We start from the raw sequence: 25,067 nt of genomic DNA, 5'->3' as shown, positions 1-25,067 counted from the left end.
AGGTTTGTTTACAGAGCCCTCGCCGTGGCAGCGCTAGCTCATATCTCCGCTAGATTTTAATAACGCCGCTGGTGTTCCATACTCCTCCCATTCAATTAGAACCACAGGCAGGGTAAATAGGAAATGAGGGTAACAAGTTCAGACGCTTTATCAGGTTTTGATAGGCGAGGTCGGGGAAAGAATCCACCCTGTGCTGGATCTTTCGTACATCACCTGCAAATGTTTCTTCATTTTGGGGTTACACGACTTCAGCTTGATTTAATTGTAAATGTGACCTGGTACTGAATGATTATCATATTCATGCATCTCATCCATCAATTGTGTATATATGTATGATTTTCTAGGTGGTTGCTAGTTTTCTGAATTTCCTATATACTTTAAAAGATTTTATACTTTTTTTAATCTATAAAATTATTAGTGCTGGGCAACGATTAATCGCATCCAAAATAAAAATGTATGTTTACATAATATACGTATGTGTGCGTACTGTGTATATATAAATACACACACATGCATATTTAATAAATATTTGCATGTATGTACTATGTATATGGGTCATTGATGAATAAGGTTTTTAAAAGTGTAAAAAAATAGAATGGAGATATAACTATATTTGAAACCATTTTTTGTTAACGATAAGATTTTGTGATTTGTACAATCAATTAACACTGTTTTTTGTAATTTTTTTGTCAAATTGTCAACAAAAAAGTCATTCGGTTTAACCACTGATTTGAAAGTTAAAAACTGATTTGACATTGATGTTGAGCTAGTATATAGTGTGTACCACAGAAGAAATTATCACTGATCTCATAAATGTAATCATTTATTGGACTACTCTAAACACTCCAACATATTCAAGTAAAACATTGCACAGGGAAAGGAGAAAAGGGGAAATGTAAAAAAAAAAGAGCCTTATCTGCTTTATATTTGTATTATTGTAGTTCCTTTAGTTATTAAAAACGATATTATTCCATTTAAATATTTACTATATCGGTTTTACCGAATGAGCTTTTGACACTTCAAAATCTTTAAAATACCTTTATATGTAGTAAAATATTATTAAAACCTTTTGGATTCAGTAAAAGAGATCAAGTTGTACTACCTTACATACTTTGGATGTTATATATTTGTTTTTTTATTATTATTATTAAGGCCTTTGGACAAAAAAATGACCTGTCACGTCATTGACCCATATATATATATTTATACATAATTTATATTGTATATACATATAAATAATTTATATATAAATAACTTCTTTTTTTTTAAATATATAAATGCATGTGTGTGTATTTGTAAAATAATTATACACCATACCCACACGTATATTATGTAAACACAGAATTTTATTTTGGATGCGATTAATCGTTCGAAATGATATATTATATATTGAAATATGACACAAACAGGTTTTGTGAGATTCACTTTACCAACTGATGCATCATGGTACCACACTTTTTTTTTTTTGTTCTCCTACTGTATCAAAGCATCAATAGAAAGGCTTATGCTTTGATGTAGTTGTATCTTCCATCATGTAGTGCTTCAGTTTTTTTGCTTAAATTTCGGGTTTTATGTGTTGCACATGAGATGTGTCTGTGACATATAAACATATAAACACACACACACACACACAAAAGCACTTATTCTATGTAGAATCTGAAGATTTATAATATTTATAAGATCTCGTGCCTATGGTTATGCTGCTGCCTAGTTAAAGTGCACAGTTGGCATCATAACTCTGGTGCCAATGCCAAGTCTTTAAAATGGCACACGCCCTCAAAAAGCTTAATTGCATGCTCTGTGCCCTGGTTTTCCAATCTGTTGGCATGACAACGGTGGCAATGGCCTTGAAGTCCTCCTCGCATCCTTCATATCCTCGCCTTCGCCCGCTCTTGATTTAGCAGCATCACTGAAGCGGCTGCCATGTCTGAATGGCCACATTTACTCTAGTAAGATCAAAGTGTTTTTGATCTCCTTTAGATCCACCTCAGTGCTGTTATTTGAATCTATCAAAATCATAATAGCAAGTCATTATGTTTTCTGTATAGCAGTCTCAAATTATGTCTATGTGTGTGTGTCATCTTTCATACCTCTAAACACATGACAAATATAAACGCTTTGTTTTGTTCAATCTATTGTATGCTACAAACACGAATAAACCCTCAAAGTGACCATATGTATGATTTTCGTCTCACAGATGTGTGTAAATAAATCCTTCAATATCATAGAGTTCACTCACATTTGATTTAAAACATAATAAAAAAAGAGCATTTTCTGAAGACTATCCTCTTTTTTCATTTCGCAGGAGTGTCCCCAGATCCTGCCGTCCACTCAAATCTACATCCCCGTTGGTGTCATGAAGCCCATCACCCTGCTGGCCCGGAACCTTCCACAGCCCCAGTCTGGCCAGAGGAACTATGAGTGTATCTTCTATATCCAGGGGAAAGAGTACAGTGTCACTGCACTGCGCTTCAACAGCACCAGCATACAGTGTCAGAAGACCATGGTAAGATAAATGCTTGTTGTTTATTGTTTTGGGTAGTTTTATTTTGTTCAGTAAGGAAGCCCTTGTGTTTGCATAGCTCAGGAGATGTAATGGAGTAATTAGCTGTAGCTATTTACATTACTGTTAAACTGTTTGGAGTCGGTAAGATTTTTGTAAAGAAATAACTTTTATTCATCAAGGGTGTATTAAATTGTGACTCTGGATCACAAAACCAGTCATAAGTCTCACGGGTATACATTTGTATGGGTCAAAATTGTCGATTTTTCTTTTATGCCAAAAATCATTAGGATATTTAGTAAAAAATCCATGAAAATATTTTGTAAATTTCCTACCGTAAATATATAAAACATTTATTTTTGTAAGTGAATGCAGCAAAATCGCGAACATAAATGGACAACTGTAAAGGTGATTTTCTCAATGTTAAGATTTTTTTGCACCCTCAGATTCCAGATTTTCAAATAGTCATATCTCGACCAAATATTGTCCTAACAAACCATACATCAATGGGAAGGTTAGTTATTCAGCTTTCAGGTGATTGTATAAATCTCAATTTAAAAAAATGGACCCATGTGACTGGTTTTGTTGTCCAGTGTCACAAGTGATAAACAATAAAGACATTTATAATGTTACAAAAGTTTTTATTTCAAATAAATGCTGTTGTTTAACCTTTTTTATTCATAAAAAGAATTGTCCTTTAAGCATTAAGCAGCTACTAAAATATTAAGCAGCAACAGTTTTGACCCCAAACTTTTTATTCTTTAAACTTTTCTCCTAAAATTCACTCAACATTGAATTATATTATATTATAGAATTCAATTCAATCTCAGTATGAACTCAAACATTTATCTTTAGTCACACAACATAGAATTCGGATGGATGGATGGATGGATGGATGGATGGATGGATGGATGGATGGATGGATGGATGGATGGATGGATGGATGGATGGATGGATGGATGGGTAGATGTATCATAGAATTCTATGTTCTATGAATTTGAAGAGAAATGTTTGAGTTCATATTGAGATTTCTGACTTTTACTTGCAGCATTTAGGAAAAGAGACACATATGAGTACTGGCATAGGAGACTTTAATTTAACCGCTTTAATTTACTCTTCCTTTGATTGCATTGCTGTCTAGGAGAAACAAATGAGATGCTAATAGGATCCCATTGGGGATGTTTCTTTCCATTGGAAAGAATTTCTAGCCAAACTTACTGTAGAGAGTGTTGTGTGTATTTTATGCTCACACGGGCCAGTGGACCTGCACCGCAGGCAAATGGACCGAAAGTCATTCTGACAAGCCGTGACTCGCTTAAATCCTCACATCTCTGCGAGTTGTTTAAAAGTCATTATTGGTGGAGAAACGCTAGTCCAAATAGCTGGCCATTTTCTTACAGCACTGCTGACACAAGCCTTCCCCCTCATTACCTTCTGGCCTGTCAACATTTTGTCTGCCTGTCAAAAATCCCATCAGGCACTGGGCAGGCACTGGTGGACCATTAGGGCCTGATGAAACACGTGCCACTTGTTATCGTTTTAACAGACTGCTTTGCAAAGGCAGTCATTAGTGGCAGAGAGAGGAAGCTTGGGTATTTGATGGCACTGTGACACTCCTCACCATGCCTTATTGATGGCCGTTATAGGACGCAGCCTCTTTCTCTTCTGTGTTGAGATTCTCGGTGTTACTGAGGGGGAGCTAATTACACGGCTAAGAGTTTGCACAGAGCTGTCTCGCTAAAGACTTTATCGACTGTTTGCTGTCGCAGCCGTTTCAAATCAACAGCGATTGGCGCGTCGCTGACGAGAAGCTATTCCTCTGTCTCCGCCAGCTGGAGGCATCAGCCAGAGTGATGTTAACTTTAACAGTCAACGAGAGCCAAAAACTGCCGGCTGATAAGCGACCTGTTCTCTTCGAATTTTGCAAGGAAGGGTGAAAGCGTTACAGGTGCATTTCTGAATGAGATTCTCAAACGTCGAGCTCACTTAAAATTAAAAACTGTCATTATTTACTAGCCATCATGTCATTCTTTCCCCTCTGGAACACAGAATGAGAATTTCCGTAGGGTGTGCTAGTCACTCACTTCCATGCATTTACGCTGAATGGGAACTGGAGCTTTTGAGTTTCATAAATTGACTGATAAGGTGGTCCATATGAATCCTTTGCTATATGTCTTGTGAAGATAGCTTTGTGGAATGATAAGACTGAAATTTTAGTTGGTTTTCACTGTAACCAGATGATTGAATCATTAAGTTGAACTCGAGAGCCATATCAGAATGCTTCAGTGAAACTGATTCATTGATAAGATCCAACTCAAACAATGATTCATTCATGCATTGATTCAATTGGACATTGCCACTGCTCTTGCAAACAGTTTGCTCTGTTCCTCACATGACTTCAGAAAACTTAATATGGAGCATTTGAAATCCTTTGAACCACTTTTATGGTGCTTTTTAAGCCCCCATAATTGCATGGAAAAGAGCGGTCTTAAAAATGTTTCCTTTTGTTCTTCAAAGAATCAATTAGAAAGTTGTTTTAACTTATTTAAAACTCATATGTTGTGGTTAAAATACTAAAAGTAACATGTTAATTTATGAAATACTTCAAATCCGGTATCGTTCTGATGTGTTGTTCTTGAACAATCATGGATAACTGTAGGTCATCTCTATCTCAGCTGAAACTCTAAGATTAGGTCCCTTACTTTGCTTTGGTCATTTGCGGTTTACGTCCTGTGACGGAACCACGCCGGGACTGGTTCTGTGCTACTGGGTATCCAGACAGCCTGTCACTCCTAATGAGAGCCGCAATTACAGCCGTGTTAAGATCCCACTGCAATTACACCATTAAATGCCAGCAATTATCAGTTACTTAGCTTGCAGTGATTTTAGCATGAGTGCTGTGTAGCCCTGCGTGAGAGTTCCATTACCAGAAGTAGGAGCATGTTTAGAATGACAGGCTTTGGCATAGATCAAGAGTCACTATTGTTTTAGACATTCACAGAGTCACTCCTTACAGATTAAATGACTGTTCGTCAATAGGCTTCGGTCTGAATCGGTGCCGGAAAATTCCAAGTACTTCTGTGTTAAAACGGTTTGGCTGAGGTGCCAGACGGCAGGTCGGATATGAATCACCCACCAAAAGCCCCTGCAGTTCTTTTCATTCAGTCCACAGAAAATTTTCCCATCTGAATGATTAATTATAACTCTGACTAACGGTTTTGTTGAATTCAAAGGGATTTGAACTGTTTGCTTTACCATAACACTGCTGTTTCTGAGAAATACCATTTTAAGGTCCCAGCGGCAGTGTTGTGAGTAACAACAATAATCTGGTTACTTTTTGCTAACATTAAAGTTCTGAGTTGCTGCTTTAAAGGTGAACTAAGTAACTTTTTTACCTTAACTGAACAGCTTCGGAGTCATTGGAATGGTTATAATACTTATTTCGGGTTGAATGGTGGTCGTTTCGCACCCCCCTGGTGCCCGTGAGCGGAAAATACGCACTTGCAACTTTGGGGCGGCGGGCCGCCGGCTGCCGCGTCAGGAAGTCTTGCGTGATATCAGGTCTCATGATGTAAACAATTGCTTTACGGCCAAAAGAAATCTGCTAAAATGCCGTCATTATTGCGCTCCCTCACGCTGTTCGAACCCGAATGAAGAAGACGTTTTAAAGAATGTCCCATCTGCTTTGATGTCGTTGATCTACTAGCGTCTGGTGTCTGAGAATCACCAACGAGTTTTTACAACAGTGCTGTCAAATATCTATTCCGAAGCTGTGGGGGGAGCTCTAGAGAGAAACCTGCGAGCAAAAAGCGAGAATACAGCGAAGAAATCCCGAAACTACTGAGTCCCGCTTTAAATTACTTCAAAAAGAGTTTGAACATTGAATGCACACTTAGAACTATCTGAATGTGAATACATTAGATAACAAAATTGTTCTAGAGTTTTTCTTTGAACTGTATTTACTTTTTGAGCCATTATTAAAAGTTATTTTAACAAAATGGTGATTTAATTAATTATTTTTTGTCAGTTCATGAAGTAATTTTCAGGTTCAAGACTGATAGTGTCTAAGTGTCAAATGATTGTTGAACACTATTGTTTTATAACTGAAAACTAATTTTTGGGAAATGTTTTGCATAAAATAATGTGGTTGTACTGCCTTTCTTCAATATTATTTTCCAATCCATTGACATTCAGGTATTTTTTAAGACTTAATAATAATATTTGGGACCACTGTATGTTGCAGGGATAAACTCTTGCCAATACCAATTTGAATTTAAATGAAAATAATAATAATAATATAAAAAAAATTGCATATCGCTACCATGACACCATAATTGGTTCAAATATTAGTTTTATTTACAAAACTATTTTACATTCTTACTGATGCTTTCAAGTGATTTTGTGTGCAAATTTGACAAAACCTCAGCTATGCTAGCTATCTACTGTAGATAATATTATCGTGGTGACAGATTCGACAGAACTGGCAACAACAATGCAGAATGCATCACAGAAATGGCATAAAAATGGATGTACAAGATAAGCGCTGGATGTGTAATTGGTCACTTTTATCTTGACTTACAGAATGATATTGCAAGCAGCGTTCCTCAGCGCTGGTCGTTTGAGGTCAATCTCGTGGCAGGTAGATGGAGGCAACAGCTGGCAGGTGGAATCCCAGGCTCACACTGGGCAGATGGCTGGCGTTGTATGATTAGGGAGGGGGAGCTGATTGTGTTTGCCTGAGATTGATCAATTCGATCCTTTGTCTCTCTGCTTAAGACAATGGAGAGACGGGTTAATAAAGCACGACGGAGTGTTGGGACGCTGAGGGAAGCGGGCAGTCCTGACTCAATCGATTGAGTAAACAAAGGATATACAGCTTAGGATGAGATGTGCTGAGAAGGAAGAACATCAGTGACATTAGCAGGTTGATACTGAAGGAGGAAGAACTTATTATCTGATTTCCAAACTCTGTTTGGTTTGTTCTTATATCCAGCTGTCTGCAGATGTATTTAGATAGCCATGCATTTTCTCAAAGTGTGTGTCTGAAGAGATGCAGTACTGGACAAAAGTGATGCCAAATGCATGAGAGGGATTGAAACGGATGCAGCAGGTTCATTTTTCCAAATTAATTTGGATACAAATATGTTATCCTGATTAATCGCAATGATATGTGTATCACGAGTCGGGTTTCTATCCATTTATTTTTATTTTGGGATACAAATACTGAATGGAAATACTAAGATGCAGATAAAAATTAAGTAACAATAATAGTGTTTTATATGTTAACATTAGTTAACACAATGCCTAACAGGAACTAACAATGAACAATACTTTTACTGCATTTATTAATCTAGGTTAATGCTCATTTCTACACATACCAATATTACATAACTAGTACATTATAACATTTTAGTTATATAAATTAACTGTGATAGAAAATAAATGAGCAGGAAAGAGTATATTTACAAATTAATATTATCCGAGATTATTAAATCCTGTATTAAAAAAATGTTTTAATTTGCGATTTGTTGGTGTGAAAATGTTAAATATTGTCATCATTTACTTACCTTCAATTGAAGTTTTTTTTTTTTGTCCATTCAATATATTGTTTTGGACCCCATTGACTTTCATTGACAAAAACAGTTGAAACTCTCATTTGCATTCTACAGAAGATCATACAGTCATACAGGTTTGAAACGACATGAGGGTTAAAAAATGGTAACATGATGTTTTTTGGGTAACCATTTAAGGCTCATAAACAAAGACCAATATGCATGTTTGTGGGAGGGATGTGTAGTCCGTTAAGTCAGTGTAAACGCAAGACGGCTCACAGATTGTGCTCTGGCACCAGCACAAGTTTGGTGGAAAAGATGTAAAAGAGAGGAAATCAAATGAAGGAGTGAAGATGGGTGTATAAAAGACAAGAGACCTAAAGTCGCTCTCCTCTACAGAGCCCTCTCTCTGAGCGCCACAGCTCAGGACCCAGGAGATGAACAGAACAGGCTGATGGTATCAGACTCTGCTTTACAACATTACCTTCAGCTCAGATAAATGACCGGAGAGAGAGAACGAGAGACTGACAGAGAAAACACAATGATGGAAAGGAATAGAGGGGGGAAAGGGAAGAAAAATCTCATCCAGAATCTCCTCTATGCCGTCTACAGCAAAATGAGGACTATCGGGAGAGTTTGATAGGATCCAATTAAAAGCCGTCATAGATAACATGATGATGAATTGCAGCCGTGCAGCAGAGAGAAGCTTTGCTTCAGACTCAACACACCAGTTCCTCCCCAAACACTTTGAGGGAGGAAAAAAAAAGATAGAAAGGAAGGAGGGAAAATGAGCTCAGGAGGAGAAGGGTCATCATTTTTGAGGAAGGGAGCGGGAAGCAACTTTTGTATGTTGGGGCGAGAGGGAGAGGTGAATAGCTGGAGGAGTCTCAGTTGCTTCCCACAGCGGGGTTAAGAGTGTGTCACACGCTCCCGTGGAGCCGAGCTCCTGCTAGGAAGAAGATTCACCACGAGCTCAGAGCTGAATTCAAGAGCTACAGCACTTGACAAAATGACTCTCGTCGCGAAAAAACGACACAGCAGTTGCACCAATAAAACAACTCTGCATAATGAGCTACAAATACATAATGACAGCTTCTTCTTTTCTTCTTCTTCAAAATTAGTCAAGTATCACTAGTACTTGGAATTCGTGATTTCAACAAACCACTAACAATAAGTATTACATTTACATACGTAACTTGTCCCGCATAATCTGTGCAATTTCTTAAACATAAAAATTATGTATTTCTTAAACATTTTGGCATAAAGAGTAATATACAAAAAATATTTATGATTATATTTATAACTGTCTTTTTGACTTTATTGACAATCAACAATGACATGCCGTAATATAGGACCAAAATAGTAGATTGAATCCTACATGGGTTTGTGTAAGGTTTCTGTATGGATGTATGTGTGTGTGTGTGTGTGTGTGTGCGCGTGCACTCGCGTGTGTTCAAAACCCCTCCCGATGTGCTGATGTGTTATTTTTACCCAGGCGCACAGGTATGCTATCAAAATGACTAATTATATAAGACTGACCCACACAAAAGGCGGCATTTTTTCTTCCCTCCCTCCTCACATTCCAGCAGCTGGTCTGTTTTGTTAACATCGGCACTTTCCAGCCCCACGGACCCGGAATCTCCTGCCTCACCCGCACGTATCCGTACGCTCCCTCCTTCCCTCCATCCCCCTGATCAATGGGCTTGCCAGCAGAGGACGGGCGCAGGCTGGGGAGATGCCCAGTGTGTGTCTCTATTTCTGGCCTCCATTCATTTTCCCCTGTGAGGGTAATTATGCATTTTGGGCATGCAGGTGGAGAGAGAAAGAAAGAGGACCTATACAACTCATATGTTACTCTATTCTCAGACTATTGTACATGCACAACTGCTTACAAGTTTCAGGTACTATAACTGGAGTCATAATAAGTGGAGTTCTTGTTGTCTTTTATCATGTTCAGAAGTTAGTTTAATGCTTTCTTATTCTCTTTTAAGGTCAGTGCGTAGTTCCAGCCTGTCTTCTGCGAAGTTGTTTTACTTTCACTCTTGTACGAGCAATTACTTTTTGGGGGGATTTTTTCTTAAAAAAGATGCTGCTGAAATTGCATGAAAGTGATTGATAAAATGTTCTGTCTGTCAAGAACAATCAGATTTACTTTTATCACTTGACACTTATTGTGTTCATCCTGGTCATATATTACATCAAAATGAAAAGGAAAAATCAGCTTGAAAGCAGTTTGTCGGCTGCATATCTCTGATGTGAATCTCCCATTCCATCACATACTAAAAGTGCTCTGCTGGATTGAGATCTGGTGACCGAGGAGGCCATTTGAGTATAGTGAAGTCATTGTCATGTTCAAGAAGCCAGTTTGAGATGATTTGAGCTTTGTGATATGGTGCGCTATCCTGCTGCTAGTAGCCATCAGAAGATGTGGGTACGCTGTGGTTATAAAGCGATGGACATGGTCAGCAATAATACTCAGGTAGGATGTGGAGTTTAAACGATGCTCAATTGGTACCCAAAGTGTGCCAAGAAAATATCCTCCACACCATTACACCACCAGCAGCCTGAACCCTTGATACAAGACAGGATGGAGCCATGCTTTCATGTTGTTTACGCCAAATTCTGACCCTACCATCTGAATGTCGCAGCAGAAATCGAGACTTATCAGACCAGGCGACATTTTTCCAATCCTTTTTGGTGAGTCTGTGTGAATTGTAGCCTCAGTTTCCTGTTCTTATCTGAGTGGCACCCGGTGTGTCTTCTGCTGCTGTAGCTCTTCTGCTTCAAGGTTCGACGTGTTGTGCGTTCAGAGATGCGCTTCTGCACACCTCGGTTGTAACGAGTGCTTATTTGAGTTACTGTTGCCTTTATATCAGCTCAGACCAGTCTGGTCATTCTCCTCTGAACTCTGGCATCAACAAGGCATTTTCGCCCACAGAACTGCTGCTCACTGGATATTTTCTATTTTTTTAACCATTCTCTGTAAACCCTAGAGATGGTTGTGTGTGAAAATCCCAGTAGATCAGCAGTTTCTGAAAAACTCAGACCCGCCTGTCCAGCACTAACAACCATGCCATGTTCAAAGTCACTTAAAATCACCATTCTGATGCTCAGAACTTCAGCAGATCGCCTTGACTGTCACAAATGTTTATAACAGTAAAATCTCTTTTCATGTAACCATAATGTTAAATTGTGCCATGCTTATAAAAAAAAAAAAAAAAAACACTGATAAAAATATATATAGACCCACTTTATTGAAAACGTCAGAAGATTACTAATCCACTTCGTCTGTGATAAACTACGCAAACACAGCAAAAGTGTCCGACTTGACGGCTCCGTTTTCAATTCCGCCCCCGATTGCAAGCAGAAAATCTCACTGCTCGGTCTCAGCGCCACATGAAGTCGTATCACCAATAAGAATATAATGAATTTTTTTTATAAAATGTCCAGGCGCATTATGGTAATGAGACTTGGGGGAGAATGTATGTAATTGTCATGAAAATGTCACTGTGCAGAATATAGACTTTTATAGGTTACAGGTTTAAATTCATTCATTCTCTTTTTCTGAGGTGAAATGCGACCAGCATATGTTATTTTGAGATTTTTAGCACTTTTTTTTTATTTCGAAAACACATCATAACCCTGGCATGGTGTGGGCGTAGTGATCACAAAGACAAGAATGTATAGAGTAAGTCACAGTCTAGGAGACATTGACATTTATCAACACCTGGCATGTCAGCTCAGCACCTGAGGGGCTTTTTTTTTTTTAAAGACCGCGTATGCCTGTGTGTGAGGTTTGGCGCGTATGGAAGAAGTTGCCGGATCATGGTTATTCTTAATTGGGTCATGTGCGTGTTTCTCCTCACCTTGTGTTGGAGGCCTCCATCGGCCTCATGGGAACTCACACTTGCACAAGCAATTAATTACTCTCCGCCATGTCTCCATGATGACCACGGGCTGAATAATGAGCGTTATTATTCATCCAGTCTCAAGTAGACGCCGAGCTCCTCCCCGAGCTCCTCTCACGCTGCCCTCTCTCACCAAACAGAGGCCGTTGTTTTCCTCCACCTTTTCCATAAATGCTGCGTGTGACCTTTTTGTAAAGAACAATGCACCATTTAGTTGTTTCCAGCCATTTTGTGGTCACCAAAAGTCACGTGACCTCAGTCGCATGATGTTACCGCAACGATTAGCATCGAATATGCCGATTGTTTGACTGAGGTGAGAGCGTAGTGTAATGTCAAAGGCATGTTAATGATGATATGAATAAATCATAGCTGTGTTTTCGGACGGCCCTCGGAGAACAGCGACGACCGTTGTAAAGACGCGACGTACGTGTGGGAGGACAGCTGGAGCTCTTTAAAGTTTAATGGAGCTGGGACGCTGGTGAGGAGACGTAGGCAGGAGGAGTGTGAGGGTTCACATGTCTGCTTAGGGAAGAATGCGTGTTTGTAAGCGTGGAGGTCATCTGCGGTCTGCGTGGAGGATGTGTTTGATCAAATTGGAGCTTTGAGAGAAGCTGCCAATGATTAGTTGTCAAAAGAAAGGCCTTGTGACTCGAGGGTGTTTAGCGGTTTACCCTTGACCTTGTGCCTTTCAAAGAGTCGTCAACTGACTCTTTGGCTTTGTTCAGACAGGCAACAAACATCTGATTTATTTATTTATATTTTGCCATGTCCGACTCAATTCTGTTTAGATGTTTGTAACTAACCACGGCAATTCTTATTTTTAAAAACTGTTCACATTTATTTATATAGCTTGAAATCAGATTAAAACCAAATCGGCAAATCGGTTTAAAGTAGTTGTTTGTAATCTGAACCAGCCATATTAAATCAGATCACATTCATATGGGATTTAAAATCTGATTAAAATATGTTTTTTAACTATACATTTCAGTTTCAATTGCACTTCCGTTCAAAAGTTTGGGGTCAGTATTTTTTTAACATAGAAATACTTTTATTTTGCAAGAATGCGTTCAAATGATCAAAAGTGACAGTAAAGACATTTATATTATTACAAAAGATTTCTATTTCTACATCTTTGTTTTCTATTTCAAATAAATGCTGTTTTTTAAACGTTCTATTCATCAAAGAATCCTGGTTTGTTTTTTTGTTTTTTTTTATCATGGTTTACTCAAAAATATTAAGCAGCACAACAGTTTTCATAATGTTTCTTGAGCAGCAAATCAGCATATTAGATTTATTTCTGAAGGATCATGTGACACTGATGCTGAAATAATGCTGAAAATTTAGCTTTGCCATTATTACATTTTAAAATATATTAAAATAGAAAACAATTGTTTTAAATTGTAATAATATTTCTGTTTTTAATGTATGTAATGTATTTTTGATCAAATATATGCAGTCTTGGTGAGCATAAAAGACATATTTCCAAAAACATTTATAAAAAAACACACCAACCCCAAAAGTTTAAACATTAGTGTATGTTCAGATGTGACATTATGAATCTATTAAATGGTGAATGAGTGAACATGAGTGGTTTAAGTCAGAGGTGGTGTTTGCATGAATGTGTCAATAGTGCTGTAATCCCTCCTAATGCTTATGTTGTCTGATGCTCTTCGGGAGTTCATCATGGTGAGATGTCATGATGGACGTGAGCAAAGGCAATTTTCAGTTTTCCGTCCTTGCTTTCCAAAGTGACAGCTACTCAGTTATAGTAGAAGTAAGACTCTCACTGTCGCGCTGACACTTAAATCAGTACTGCAGCAACCGATGTGGATATACCGGATATTGACTGCACTGTCAGAACAAACGGACCTGATTTCATCACTTGCAGCATGACAGACGGGTAAAGTCATAAAGATCAGATAAAAAAAAAATAAAAAAAACTGCTTTATGTGCAATGTGAACAAAACCGGTCCTATGCTCGCCATACTTGTTAGTCTTCGCTTTAACGTTTGCTTTGTTAAGCTACATTTTATAAACATTGACCGATAATTTCCTTCATTTCGAAAGATAACAATTAAGATATATGGTCTAGTGCATTTTCTTTCTTTGGAAACAATCACATTGCATATCATTTTGGTTGACTTTTGTAGTAATACTGAAAGTGACAATGGATAATTCACCTCAGAACTAATGTGAACAAACAAGTGTCTATGACAAAGACTGTTTCACTCACTCAATATGTATTTTTAATCGTGTTAAAATGGTGTAATATTGTTTATTAAAGTTTACTTATGTACTTATCCATTTCGTTGTGAGTGCAGTGCGCTTGCAGAGAGACTCCGCCCACACGTTCTTCTGATTGGCTGTGGTCTTTGATTGATTTGGTCACGTCTCATAGTCGCGTCGCAACTGGATTGGACAGACAAATTGCTTGTCGCTGAAATCTAATCACATCGCTTCTGGTTTTATGAGCAGCAACCTTTTTATTTTGGGTAGGTCTGGTAAGGGGTTAAAGGTCCAGTCCCCCCATTCTTTGCAAGGAAAAGGAGTACATCCTTATTTCTTTTCTTTTTGGTTAAAAACAAGGGTATTCAGGATTGGAACGCCATGAGAGTGATTTTGTGTGAACAATTCCTTTAATACACTCAACGAGAGGTTGCCGCATTTGAAATGCACTGCAAAACTGGCTTGACATGTATTTTGTATGTTCAAGTCTCAATGGTCATCTATTGCGTGTGCGTGTGTGCGTGTGTGCCCATGTGTGTGTATGTTGGAGACAGTTGAAGCCAAATGAGATGTGTCAGAAAGCAAATTGGAAATGCCAATTTCATTTAAGTCCCAGCAACACGCTTCACGCCTAAACTCCGCCACTTGTTTCATGTGTAAATTAATGGCTTCCGCTCTGTAATTTAGATTTTTGGAGCGCTCCCGCACGCCCTCATTCTATTCCGCCCCGTTTCCGTCTCCCCTCAGCTCATCCAGAAACGGCCAGGGTGCGCACAGACAAATCGCATTTCTCTCTGCGCGCTGGTTCTGAGTCAGTAGCTTTGCTTGAAGAGACGGTTTCTGATACTAGAAGCTCGCCTGTAAGTGTGCTGAATGTCTCCTGCTGTTTATCAGTGCTTGTAAGGAGTGTGTGTGCGAATGAGAGGGGCCGTAGAGAGGAGGCTGCTGTCAGGGTGGAGTGTTTTCACCTCCCCCCATATTGATCTGACAGTCTCACAATTGCGTGATGAGAATCCTGACTTGTCTCTCCTTCGCCGTCCGTCTCACTCCGTTGCTCTCTCCGTTTTATCCGTCTCACTCTCTTTCTCGCTCTCTCTCTCAAGGATACACTTTTAAATGGCAAGATTTACATGGAGCGAGATAAGCCGGCATGTTTCATTCATTCGCTGCCATTTCAGCAGGGCTGAGCTCGAGCTGTGCACCGGAACACGGTTTGCGTGCGTTTTTCTGAACGCTCTTCATCCCGGCGGCCTCTAGTTGCATGTCAGGATCAGTGCAGTAAAACACTGATGTGCTGCACAAAGGGTTGAGCTGCGTGGGTTATGGGAATCAGAAAAATGTTGCGAGCCAGATTCAAATTCTCTTTTCCTGAGCTTGAATGTGTTCAGCAGTATTGATATTTTGGCCATTTTTGTCTTTTTTATTAATTGGAGAGAGGACAGGATGGAAGTTAGTTGCGAGCCAGATTCAAACTCCAATTTTCTACATGAACACCACAGCTGAATGTTGACAGAATTTTTATTTTTTTTGTCCTTAGTAGAGAGAAAACAGGAAATTATGACTAGAAATAGGAATAATTGGTTCAGAAATAAAGGTCAGATTCAAAACTATTTCCTGCATATTAAGCACCATAGTGCAATGGCATTTTTTTGTTTGTTGTTGTTGTTCAATGTGTCATTTAATAGTTTTTTTTGGTGCCTTTTTGTCTTTTTGGTGGATTAGCCACACTTTAGAGACAGAAAATTATGGTGATAAGCAGTTCAAAACCCATATTTTCCACATGATGATTGCTGAACACCCATGTAAAACATAACCTTTTTGTGATCCATTGCTTTAATCGATGACAGGAATTTTAGTTGATGGAGGCTGGTATAATACAAACAGTCAGGAAACATCTATTACCAAGTGTGATGAATAGCATGGAGTCATATCTATCTTTCGTTTTTCTTTCTCTCTCTGCAGTACGACTATGAAGGAAATGACATCAGTGACCTGCCGGTGGACCTATCAGTTGTGTGGAATGGAGATTTCGTCATTGACAACCCCTACCATATCCAAGGTAAACCTCGCCTCAGTCTGACACATCCGTTTCTCTATAGTCACTCTTTTTGTATTATCCACCCCTCTGTGAAGATGAATTAGGGCCGTTTTATGCTTGGCTGCATGTCAGGCCTCACTGCTCTCCATACAGCTTATCTGGTCCTTCCTGAGCTGTGACTGTAGCACGCGGCCGCTAAACAATGAGAAACCGTGTGAAACCCTCATTCAGAAAGAATGAAAAGGGTGTCAGTCGAGAAAGTGTGGTTATGGGTTGACATCCCCGTCTCGATGGCTCAGCCTGACTCCTCATATACCTCAAAATGAGCACTTTGGTCATTTTGGGTCGAGTCCAGGTCCATTTGCTGCTAATATTTCAAGTGTCAGGCTGGTAAGCAGCTATTTAGAGCGCTGAGTGAATGGTGACTCTGGAGGGCCATCCAATAGATCGCCACACCTGGGCCAAATGTAGCTCTCGGCACCTTGAGTGATGGTAACGAGTGCCACGCTTTTCCGTTCTTCTTTTTCCCATCTCTTCGCTGTCAACAAAATCTGAAAAATGCTATTGTACACAGAGATAGGAAGGCATTAAGACGGACCCAGATCCAATGTTTGTGTAACATCCTGTCTACTAAGATGCCTTCATACGGTCGTTTTCAAAAGGTAGAATTGATGAATGCTTCACTTTGGTTGGGTGGAGTACAAGTAAATTGATTCATAAATGTCATTTCTTTTAATGATTACTTGTCTATACTCTACTGTTGAATAGTTTGGGGTCAGTAAGGATGCATTAAAGTGATCAAACGTGACAGACATTTATACAGTTACAAAAGATTTATATATATATAAAAAAAAGCTTTTATTTTGAGCTTTGTATTATCAATAAATTTGGAAAAACTATATCAGTTAAAAAAAAAAATTAAGCAGCAAAACTGTTTTCAACATTAATCATAATAATATAATACTTATTTATAATTCATTAATTTGTATTTGTTTGTTTTTTTCAGACAAATATTTCTACATCCGTAAAACAAGATACATTCGCTTGAATAAACATTGTATAAACTATTAAAAGAAAATATATGCAAAGAAGTTTTTAGTTTTTAACCACAATGACATATTTTGTTTCCTTGTTTAAAGCATTAATCTCACTAAATTGCTAAATTTATGTATGAAAACAAATTCAGTGTATATTCTCGAACTAAGTCTTAAACTATCTTGTTTTTGGTATGTTGAGATCTTTTTGTGCTGTATTTCTCTCTCTCTCTCTCTCTCTCTCTCTCTCTCTCAGCGCTGTCTTTATAGCACAATAAATGTATCCATCTTCACCACGCTGCCAGAGAAAAACCCCAGCTTTGCCCTGCTGTAAAGTGGAAATGTTAATGTAATTAAATCATTCATTTGGTTCAGTTTAATTAGCGCAGCGCTACTTTTAAGCTTAGCCGTGGCTAATCAGATTAGCATGAGGCTGAGACGGATGGATACGCTGTCGCCTTTGAAGTCCGGCGGCAGTCTAAGACACCCAGGCAAACAGAACATTCACCCAGTCCCATGAAGCTCCAGGGATCCATGAAAAATCTGCCATCTTTCTCTGTACAATGGGAATTTAACATCTGTAATTCACTAATTGCTAGCGGTAGCAGAGGTGATACCTTTGTTTCATAAATCATCCAATTTTTAATCTCTCTTCCTGTCTGTTGACATTTAAAGGGAACTATTTGAACATTTTAGATAAAAAACATAGGAGAATGTGTTTGTGCTCTCATTTTAAAGTCACCATGAATTCAAAATTGACCATTCTTGTTTGTTTATGGAGTATTTATTATTATAAATGATTTATCAGTGCACATTGTTATAATTCTTTTTAATTAACATGCCCTTGTAATCTTTAATCAAAATAACTCCCCCTCCCTCTTGTAGCGACATCTCTATTGTGATAATGTGTTTAGAGGCTCGAGTCGAGGGCGGGACAACCTGTCACTCACATGAGATCCACCAATAGCAAAACACAACCATCCAATCATTCAATCAATTCCAGTTGGACAAAATCAAGTCCTACCCTACATTTTTTCTTGTTCAAATGGCAACATGCCGATTTAAAGCCGATCGCTTAGCAGTTTCGCAGGTGTTGTTTGTGTAGATTAACTCGTTTGTTCAACTTCAATGCTCTTTTACATGCTTTCAGCTTCAAACAAAAGGCCACCATGGTACTATTTGGATGTGTACCACAGTATTCTTTGAAATACCTTGGGATAATGTAAATACCATAATATATAGTGTTTACGTGTTACATAAGTTATGCTCTTAATTCATATGCATTTACCTGCTGAAAAACAGCTAGTCAGCTGATCAGACTCGGAGAACCAGCTAAACCCAACTGAACACCAGTTTGGCCAGCTACATCAATGTTAAACCAGCTAAGACCAGCAAAGGATGGTTTTAGCTGTTTTTTCTATCTCAAATTGTCATGTTGAGTGCATTAAATTAAATTAAAAACAATTTTTTTTTTTTTTTTTTTATTTAGGCTCATTGTGAGATGTAGGTGAAACTCACAACTAAAACTGTACAGCAATATAAAATAAAAGACACCGTTGTTTAAAAATAATCACATTTATTAAGTCTAATAAGCACAATAAACACTTCTTCAGTCGAGTATTACAGTTCATTAGCTCAACTGTAGATGGTTTATGGTTGCTAAGCAACTTGGCACGTTAATGAAGAATTCATCTGATGTGCGGTTGCAAGGTTTTGTCCTCTGCTCTGCTTGCATATTTATCCCTCTCTTTATCTCTGTTTCTCTCGACAGCGCACCTGTACAAGTGTTACGCCATGCGGGACAGCTGTGGGATGTGTCTGAAAGCGGATCCCCGGTTCGACTGCGGCTGGTGCGTGCAGGAGAAAAAGTGTTCGCTGAGACAGGAGTGTGCTCCTCTAGAGAGCATCTGGATGCACCCCAGTGCAGGAAACAGTCGCTGTGCGCACCCCAAAATCAACAAGGTAGCACCCGTTCTCATTCTGTCACATTCCATTTAACACATTCACTATTTACAAGGCTGTCAAACACACTTTTTATTGTGTGAGCATTTAACAGGTGTTGTTTTTGCAGAGCAGTGTTGAAAATGTAGGTTCATCAACTGTTTTTTGCATCTTATGGTCTGCAAAGAATCTATCAAGTACACTTTTTACTGTATTAGGTTTTTTGAGTAGTTCTATGGTTCTTTTAAATATTATTTTTGCATTTATATTTTGTTCAGATCAATGTACTGTATATAATTGAAGTATCATCTGTTACACACAAGGAATAGTACTCTTAAAAATGAAAATTCTGTCATACTCCCCCTCATGTCGGTCCAAACCCGTAAGACTTTGGTTCATCTTCGGAAACCCAAATGAAGATCTTTTTGATGAAATCTGTGAGCTTTCTGTCCCTCCATTGACAGCTACGCAACTACCACTTTGTCGCTTCAAAAAGATCATAAAGAGATCGTAAGACTTGATCGCTTTATATGATGAACAGATTGAATTTAAGCTTTTATTCACTTATAAACATTCATCAACACACATCAGTTATGATAAACAGTAGCTTAAGCATGTTCGCTTGACGTGTGAGAACCAATGAGGTTCATTCTCGTGTGTTACACAGCACGTTTGAGCTTCCTCAAGAACCAATGAGATTCATTCTCGTGTGTCACGCCGCACGTTTGAGCTTCCTCAAGAACCAATGAGGTTCATTCTCGTGTTTCGCATCACGTTTGAGCTTCTGCAAGAACCAATGAGGTTCATTCTCGTGTTACGCCGCATGCTTGAGCTTCAGCAAGAACCAGTAAGGTTTGTTCTCGGTCGTTAAGCAGGTTTGGTTGAGATTCTGTTTATGTTTGCGAACAATCTGTTCATCATATAAAGCAATCTTTTAAGAAAATTTGGACTAAACAGCTCAATTCAAATGGATTAGTTTTACGATCTCTTTATGAACTTTTTGAAGCGTCAAAGGGATAGTAGCGTAGATGTCAATGGAGGAACAGAAATCTTTTTGATTTCATCAAAAAGATCTTCATTTTTGTTTTCCGAAGATGAACGAAAGTCTTACAGGTTTGGAACTGTGCTATTTTTGGCATATATGCACCCCAGAGACTGGGAACGATTTTAGATATAGGAACGCCTTTCGGGGGGACTAAATTAACTCCTACTTCAGAGTAGAGTCTAACCCAGCACAATAAGAACTACCAGTGATGCAGGTGTATGTTGATTGGCTGAACGCATAATACGACAAAAACACAGCTCCGATCACAGCGTCCTCCACCCTCCAGTTGTTGACGTTGTTGAATGGCATGCTTGAATAATGTCTCCGTCTGCTGGCTTTTAAAACTTCTTGTCATCCTAACACAACTAACAGAGCCAAACGTAATTGAGTGCAACAGAGCAGCATCAAGAATATCAAATATTGGCAATTTGGCCATTTCTAGTTAATTGTGGGGACTTGTCCCCCTCAATGCCTATGTATGGCCCTGACTGAGTTCCTTTAACAACCCGTGCGAAAACCCCTATAGAAGAACCAATTTTGGTTCCCTAAGGAACCTTTCAGGGAGCAGTTCTTAAAAGGATCTTTTTTTTTTCTTAGTGTGAAGAATACATTTGTCTTTTGTAACATTATAAATGTCTTTATATTTATTAGAAGGGATTTTAACAAATATTTGTTGTTTCCCACTTGGCATCTCATCATAAATGTTCGTTCAGAGAAACCATAAGTTTACTTGCTAACGATGGCAATTTTGTATTGTTTTTCAGTTTCCATGACACTGACACTCTTAATCTAAGAAAAAAAAAAACAATAGACCTCCATCTTATGTTTTCCACAATGGCCGTGCCAAACAAATCTCTCGCTGTGCTTTTATTGCCGTGCAGCGGTGGATTGATGCTAATATACTGCGGTGTGCCAGTGTTGGCAGCTGGCAGTCTGAGAGACAGCGGTGTCTCTCAGTAAGATTAGCCCCTGATACTGGGTAATTGCCAGTGGCACAGTTGCTAATCCGTTAGCTCATGCCTGTCTCTCTGCTTACTTATCGCTCTATAACCAGAGCTGAAAGCTTGAATGGCGGGAGAAACAGAAAAGGAAGAGGTACAGACAAAGAAAGGGAAAGACATACGCTTGTTTTCAGTTCACTTGGAATCTGCTAACCAGTAAGACTATTTTGAACGGTTTTGATGACTACAGGCCCAAAATCAGACCTACAGTAAGTCTTCTGAAGTCATACAATTGCTTTGTGTGATGAACAGACTAAATTTAGCTTGAAATTGACATTTTCCCCTCTACCGCAGCTCTCAAATCAGATATGGTGCGGTAAGACACATGACGTCAAGCATTGTATGTTCCAGAGCGTCTCGTGACCAAACGTCATTGACGTGACCTGTTGATCGTCATGTTTGATTTAAGAGCGAGTGGGCGGAAATAAAGCTGTGAAGGATGGAAGTACAGTACTCTAAATGTACTAAACCTACAAAACCCTATAAAACAGCAACACATGCTGTACTTCCTTCACAGGCCCATTTTTGGACGTTTGTGGTACAGCTCTGGTGTTATTAGAGAGACTACATGAGGGAAGTAAACCGGGTCCAAAATACACACTTGGCAAATGTGGGGTAAAATTGCCTTTAGTGAGTAAATAAAAGGGAGTAAGTCGCCAGTTGGCCCAGTATTAGGCACAGTAGCAATAAATGGTTTAAATCAAATTGTGAGAATAATAATTAGAAATTTAGCAATGCAAATCAAACCATCTACTAAATAGTCAGTGGGAAAGTGTACCATCATTAGTTTACTTAGCATACTAAAGGTTTTTTTCTCTCTCCAGAACTTCACATTCATGATTTTTTTTTAAAAAACATTTACGTTCCATAACATTTGTTAACACAAGTAACATTATGCTATATGCCTATATATTTCTATCCTTTTCTTGCAGTTTATCAATTCCTACCACACTCATCCCCCCGTTTCTCCTTCGTTCACGTCAGAGCCGTGTGATTTAGTATATTAGCTGGTGGATAAGCTTCTAATTTCATTTGGAATAGAGTATTTAAACTGGGATTTTCTGTCTCTCGCTCTTCAGAGAGAGACCCCTGGGTATGAGTAGTAATTGAATTTGCTTTATGTCTGTCTTATTGTCTGCTGTTTTGCGTCTCTGTTAAAGCAGTCTGCTGACGTCAAAGTTGTGCCCTTTCACTCTATGGGCTAAGGAGGTCTGTAATACCTGGAGAGAGCTAGCCGTTAGCATTCCCATTCATCTCATTGGCAGCTACTCAATTGCAAAGTTTTGTGACATGCTGGGTGGAAAAACCCTGACAATCTTGGGGTAAAGTCCTCCTTAAACTGCTTCTTAGCTCTTGTTTTTCCCAAAATGCACCTCTTCACTTCGCCATCAATATCGCATTAACTTGCTCAGAGTGTAGATTTTCTCCATTTCTAATTACACCAGAGGAAAGCGCACCTAACCGGGGGGCAACAGCAAGGTTTGTTATGCTGAACTTTCTTTTCTTTATCTCGGATTTTCTCTCTCTCGCACACACGCACCCTTATCACACCTCTGTCAACAGTAAGCAGCTCTGATAAGCTTTGACACTGAAATATGTAAAATATACATGTTGTTCTGCCTTGTTTTTCATGCGGTGAGATAAAGTGAGACAGGCAATGAGAGGCGGTAGAAAAAAACAATGCGTCTGATTGGATGATTCAGATTCAGTTCTCTTCATGTAGGTAACAAATGAAAATAGTCTTAAGCCTCACGTGCCTTTAGGGAGTTGGACTTCTGCTGCTGCCCATCCAAGTCTGGTTGTGATTGGATGCTACCAAGCTACATGTAAAACAACCCCTCTGAAACCAATTACAGACCACTTTTCCCTCCATGTTTCGTTATGCTGTATTCGTTATTGGCATCGCTCGGTACAAAAAGCCAATTTTTGACTCTATGGTCTATACGAGGGTCTAAGATTGGCTTAGGGGGAGAGGGATTTGAGAGCATATGCTACAAACTAACAATATTTGATGGGAAAAAAGGAAGCAAATTAGGGCCCTAGAAAGCTACATAACTAAAGCGACAGATATGGCAGAACTTTGATGCATTTTTCCATTCTTCAGCAGATTGGTGGAAGCTCTATAAATAGGAGGTTTTCTGGGTGAAATCCCAAGTGAAGCTGTTGTACCCGTAAGCAAAGACACTTAACCTCAATTACATCAGGAAGCATGCAGCCGCAGACGTATAGAGAGGGGGTGCCAGACAGAACTGTGTTGCGTATCTGAGAGCTGAAAAGCGCAAGTAGATGTTTCTACCAGTAGACTTTGACTGTAGTTTGTCGCCAAATGTTTTTTGAGAGATTTTACCCATGCTGCATTTCTGTGTTTGCCAAAAGATGAAAGACCACCTTGCTGATGAAGATCAGGGAAAGACAGACAAACAGAAAGACGGTAGACAAACGCAACATCAGGAAAGCGTTAAGCCTTACACACTGTGCAGGTGGCTTGTGGGCGGATGGGATCTGGAAGATGGAGGTCTTCAGACACCCCAATCTGCCCCTATTCTTTTCACCCGCCGTCTTCTCCGAGTCCTCCCCCTCTCCCTCCATTGTCGTCCTCCCACCCATTGGCGGGGGGTGGGGGGAAAACGAAACACAAACAGTAATAATCTCGCCACTGGAAATCGACAGGAGGTTTTGTGCATTCTGGTGCACTTTAATCTCAGTAATTGCATATATTTTTTGAAATGTATCGTTACCCAGAGCTGATAATGAATGGAGATTTACTTAACTGCTTGTAATTTAACAAGGTCCTGGGGGAGAACGTGTGTGTATATTAGTGTACCCCCACTTGTGTTGAGAGATATTATTTTTATCTATCATTTCGCTCTAAGGCTGATTTAATTAGAAACGTATAAATTGTTTTTTGAACATAATAAAAGACATCTAATGTAGGTTAATTTTAGTGGAATCCCGAGCGACAGTCTCCAGTCGAAATTCTCTGATTTTCAGGTCAAGACTAGATGGTTTACAGTATATGCTCTATCAATGCAGCTTGCATTTATTTTGCTACTCAGGTTGAATTTCTTTTGCAGTTCTTTTAAATTTAATTGAATTCCTCTTCCTGTCATTCATTTTATACATCAATTCTTCTCTGCTTAGTGAGGCTATATGCTCTATCAATACAGCTTGCATTTATTTTGCTACTCAGGTTGAATTTCTTTTGCAGTTCTTTTAAATTTCATTTAATTCCTCTTCCTGTCATTCATTTTATACTTCAGTTCTTCTCTGCTTAGTGAGGCTGAGACTATGGTTACTTTGGCTGTACACAACCAACAAGAAAATCAGAATTTTATGGCAAACTTTCTCATTTCACATTTGTTGAATTTACAGTTTTCTATGCAATGTCATTTTACACATAGGGGTACCTCAAGGCTCCATTCTAGGCCCACAGCCATTGTGGCAGTGATGCAGCCGAGGCCTGGCTCCAGGTTGCCGTGGAGACCTTGTGGTCGAGAGATCAGGCGTACAGAGTACCTGTAATTACCTCATGATGGCTGTTATGGGGCGCCATCCTGCTGTTACCACGGCACATCATTCACCATATTTGTTTTGTCATGCCACACCTGTCCTCGTTACGGAGAATAATCCGGCTAAATAAATCACATTATCCCACTGCCTTGCGCCATGCGGCTCTGAAGCGTGGATCCGAGAGCCTGGGTAATAAGTTTCAATTAGAGGATGGATGGAGGGGGGTTGGAGGGAGGTGTTTCGCCAAGCCCAGCATTAGGGGCTTCTGCTCCCCTGCGCCAAGGGGTGATTTGTCTCCATTAAAATGCA

General features: G+C 39.1%; 1 protein-coding gene across 2 annotated transcripts in view; it reads left to right on the top strand.

The window, feature by feature from the left end:
- The window catches only part of plxna1a (plexin A1a), a 201,384-nt gene that overhangs the window by 132,126 nt on the left and 44,191 nt on the right, over nt 1–25,067 (top strand). For both annotated transcript variants that reach the window (XM_084428130.1, XM_084428129.1), the window contains exons 10-12: nt 2,306–2,506; nt 16,152–16,248; nt 19,033–19,223. In XM_084428130.1, the coding sequence (XP_084284256.1) occupies nt 2,306–2,506; nt 16,152–16,248; nt 19,033–19,223 (489 nt within the window). The remainder of the gene's footprint in view (nt 1–2,305; nt 2,507–16,151; nt 16,249–19,032; nt 19,224–25,067) is intronic.

The sequence above is a fragment of the Rutilus rutilus genome (assembly GCF_951802725.1).
Source record: "Rutilus rutilus genome assembly, chromosome: 13".
NCBI lineage: Eukaryota > Metazoa > Chordata > Actinopteri > Cypriniformes > Leuciscidae > Rutilus > Rutilus rutilus.
The sequence above is the reverse complement of the archived record's forward strand: the minus strand, read 5'-3'. Positions and strand labels throughout refer to the sequence as shown.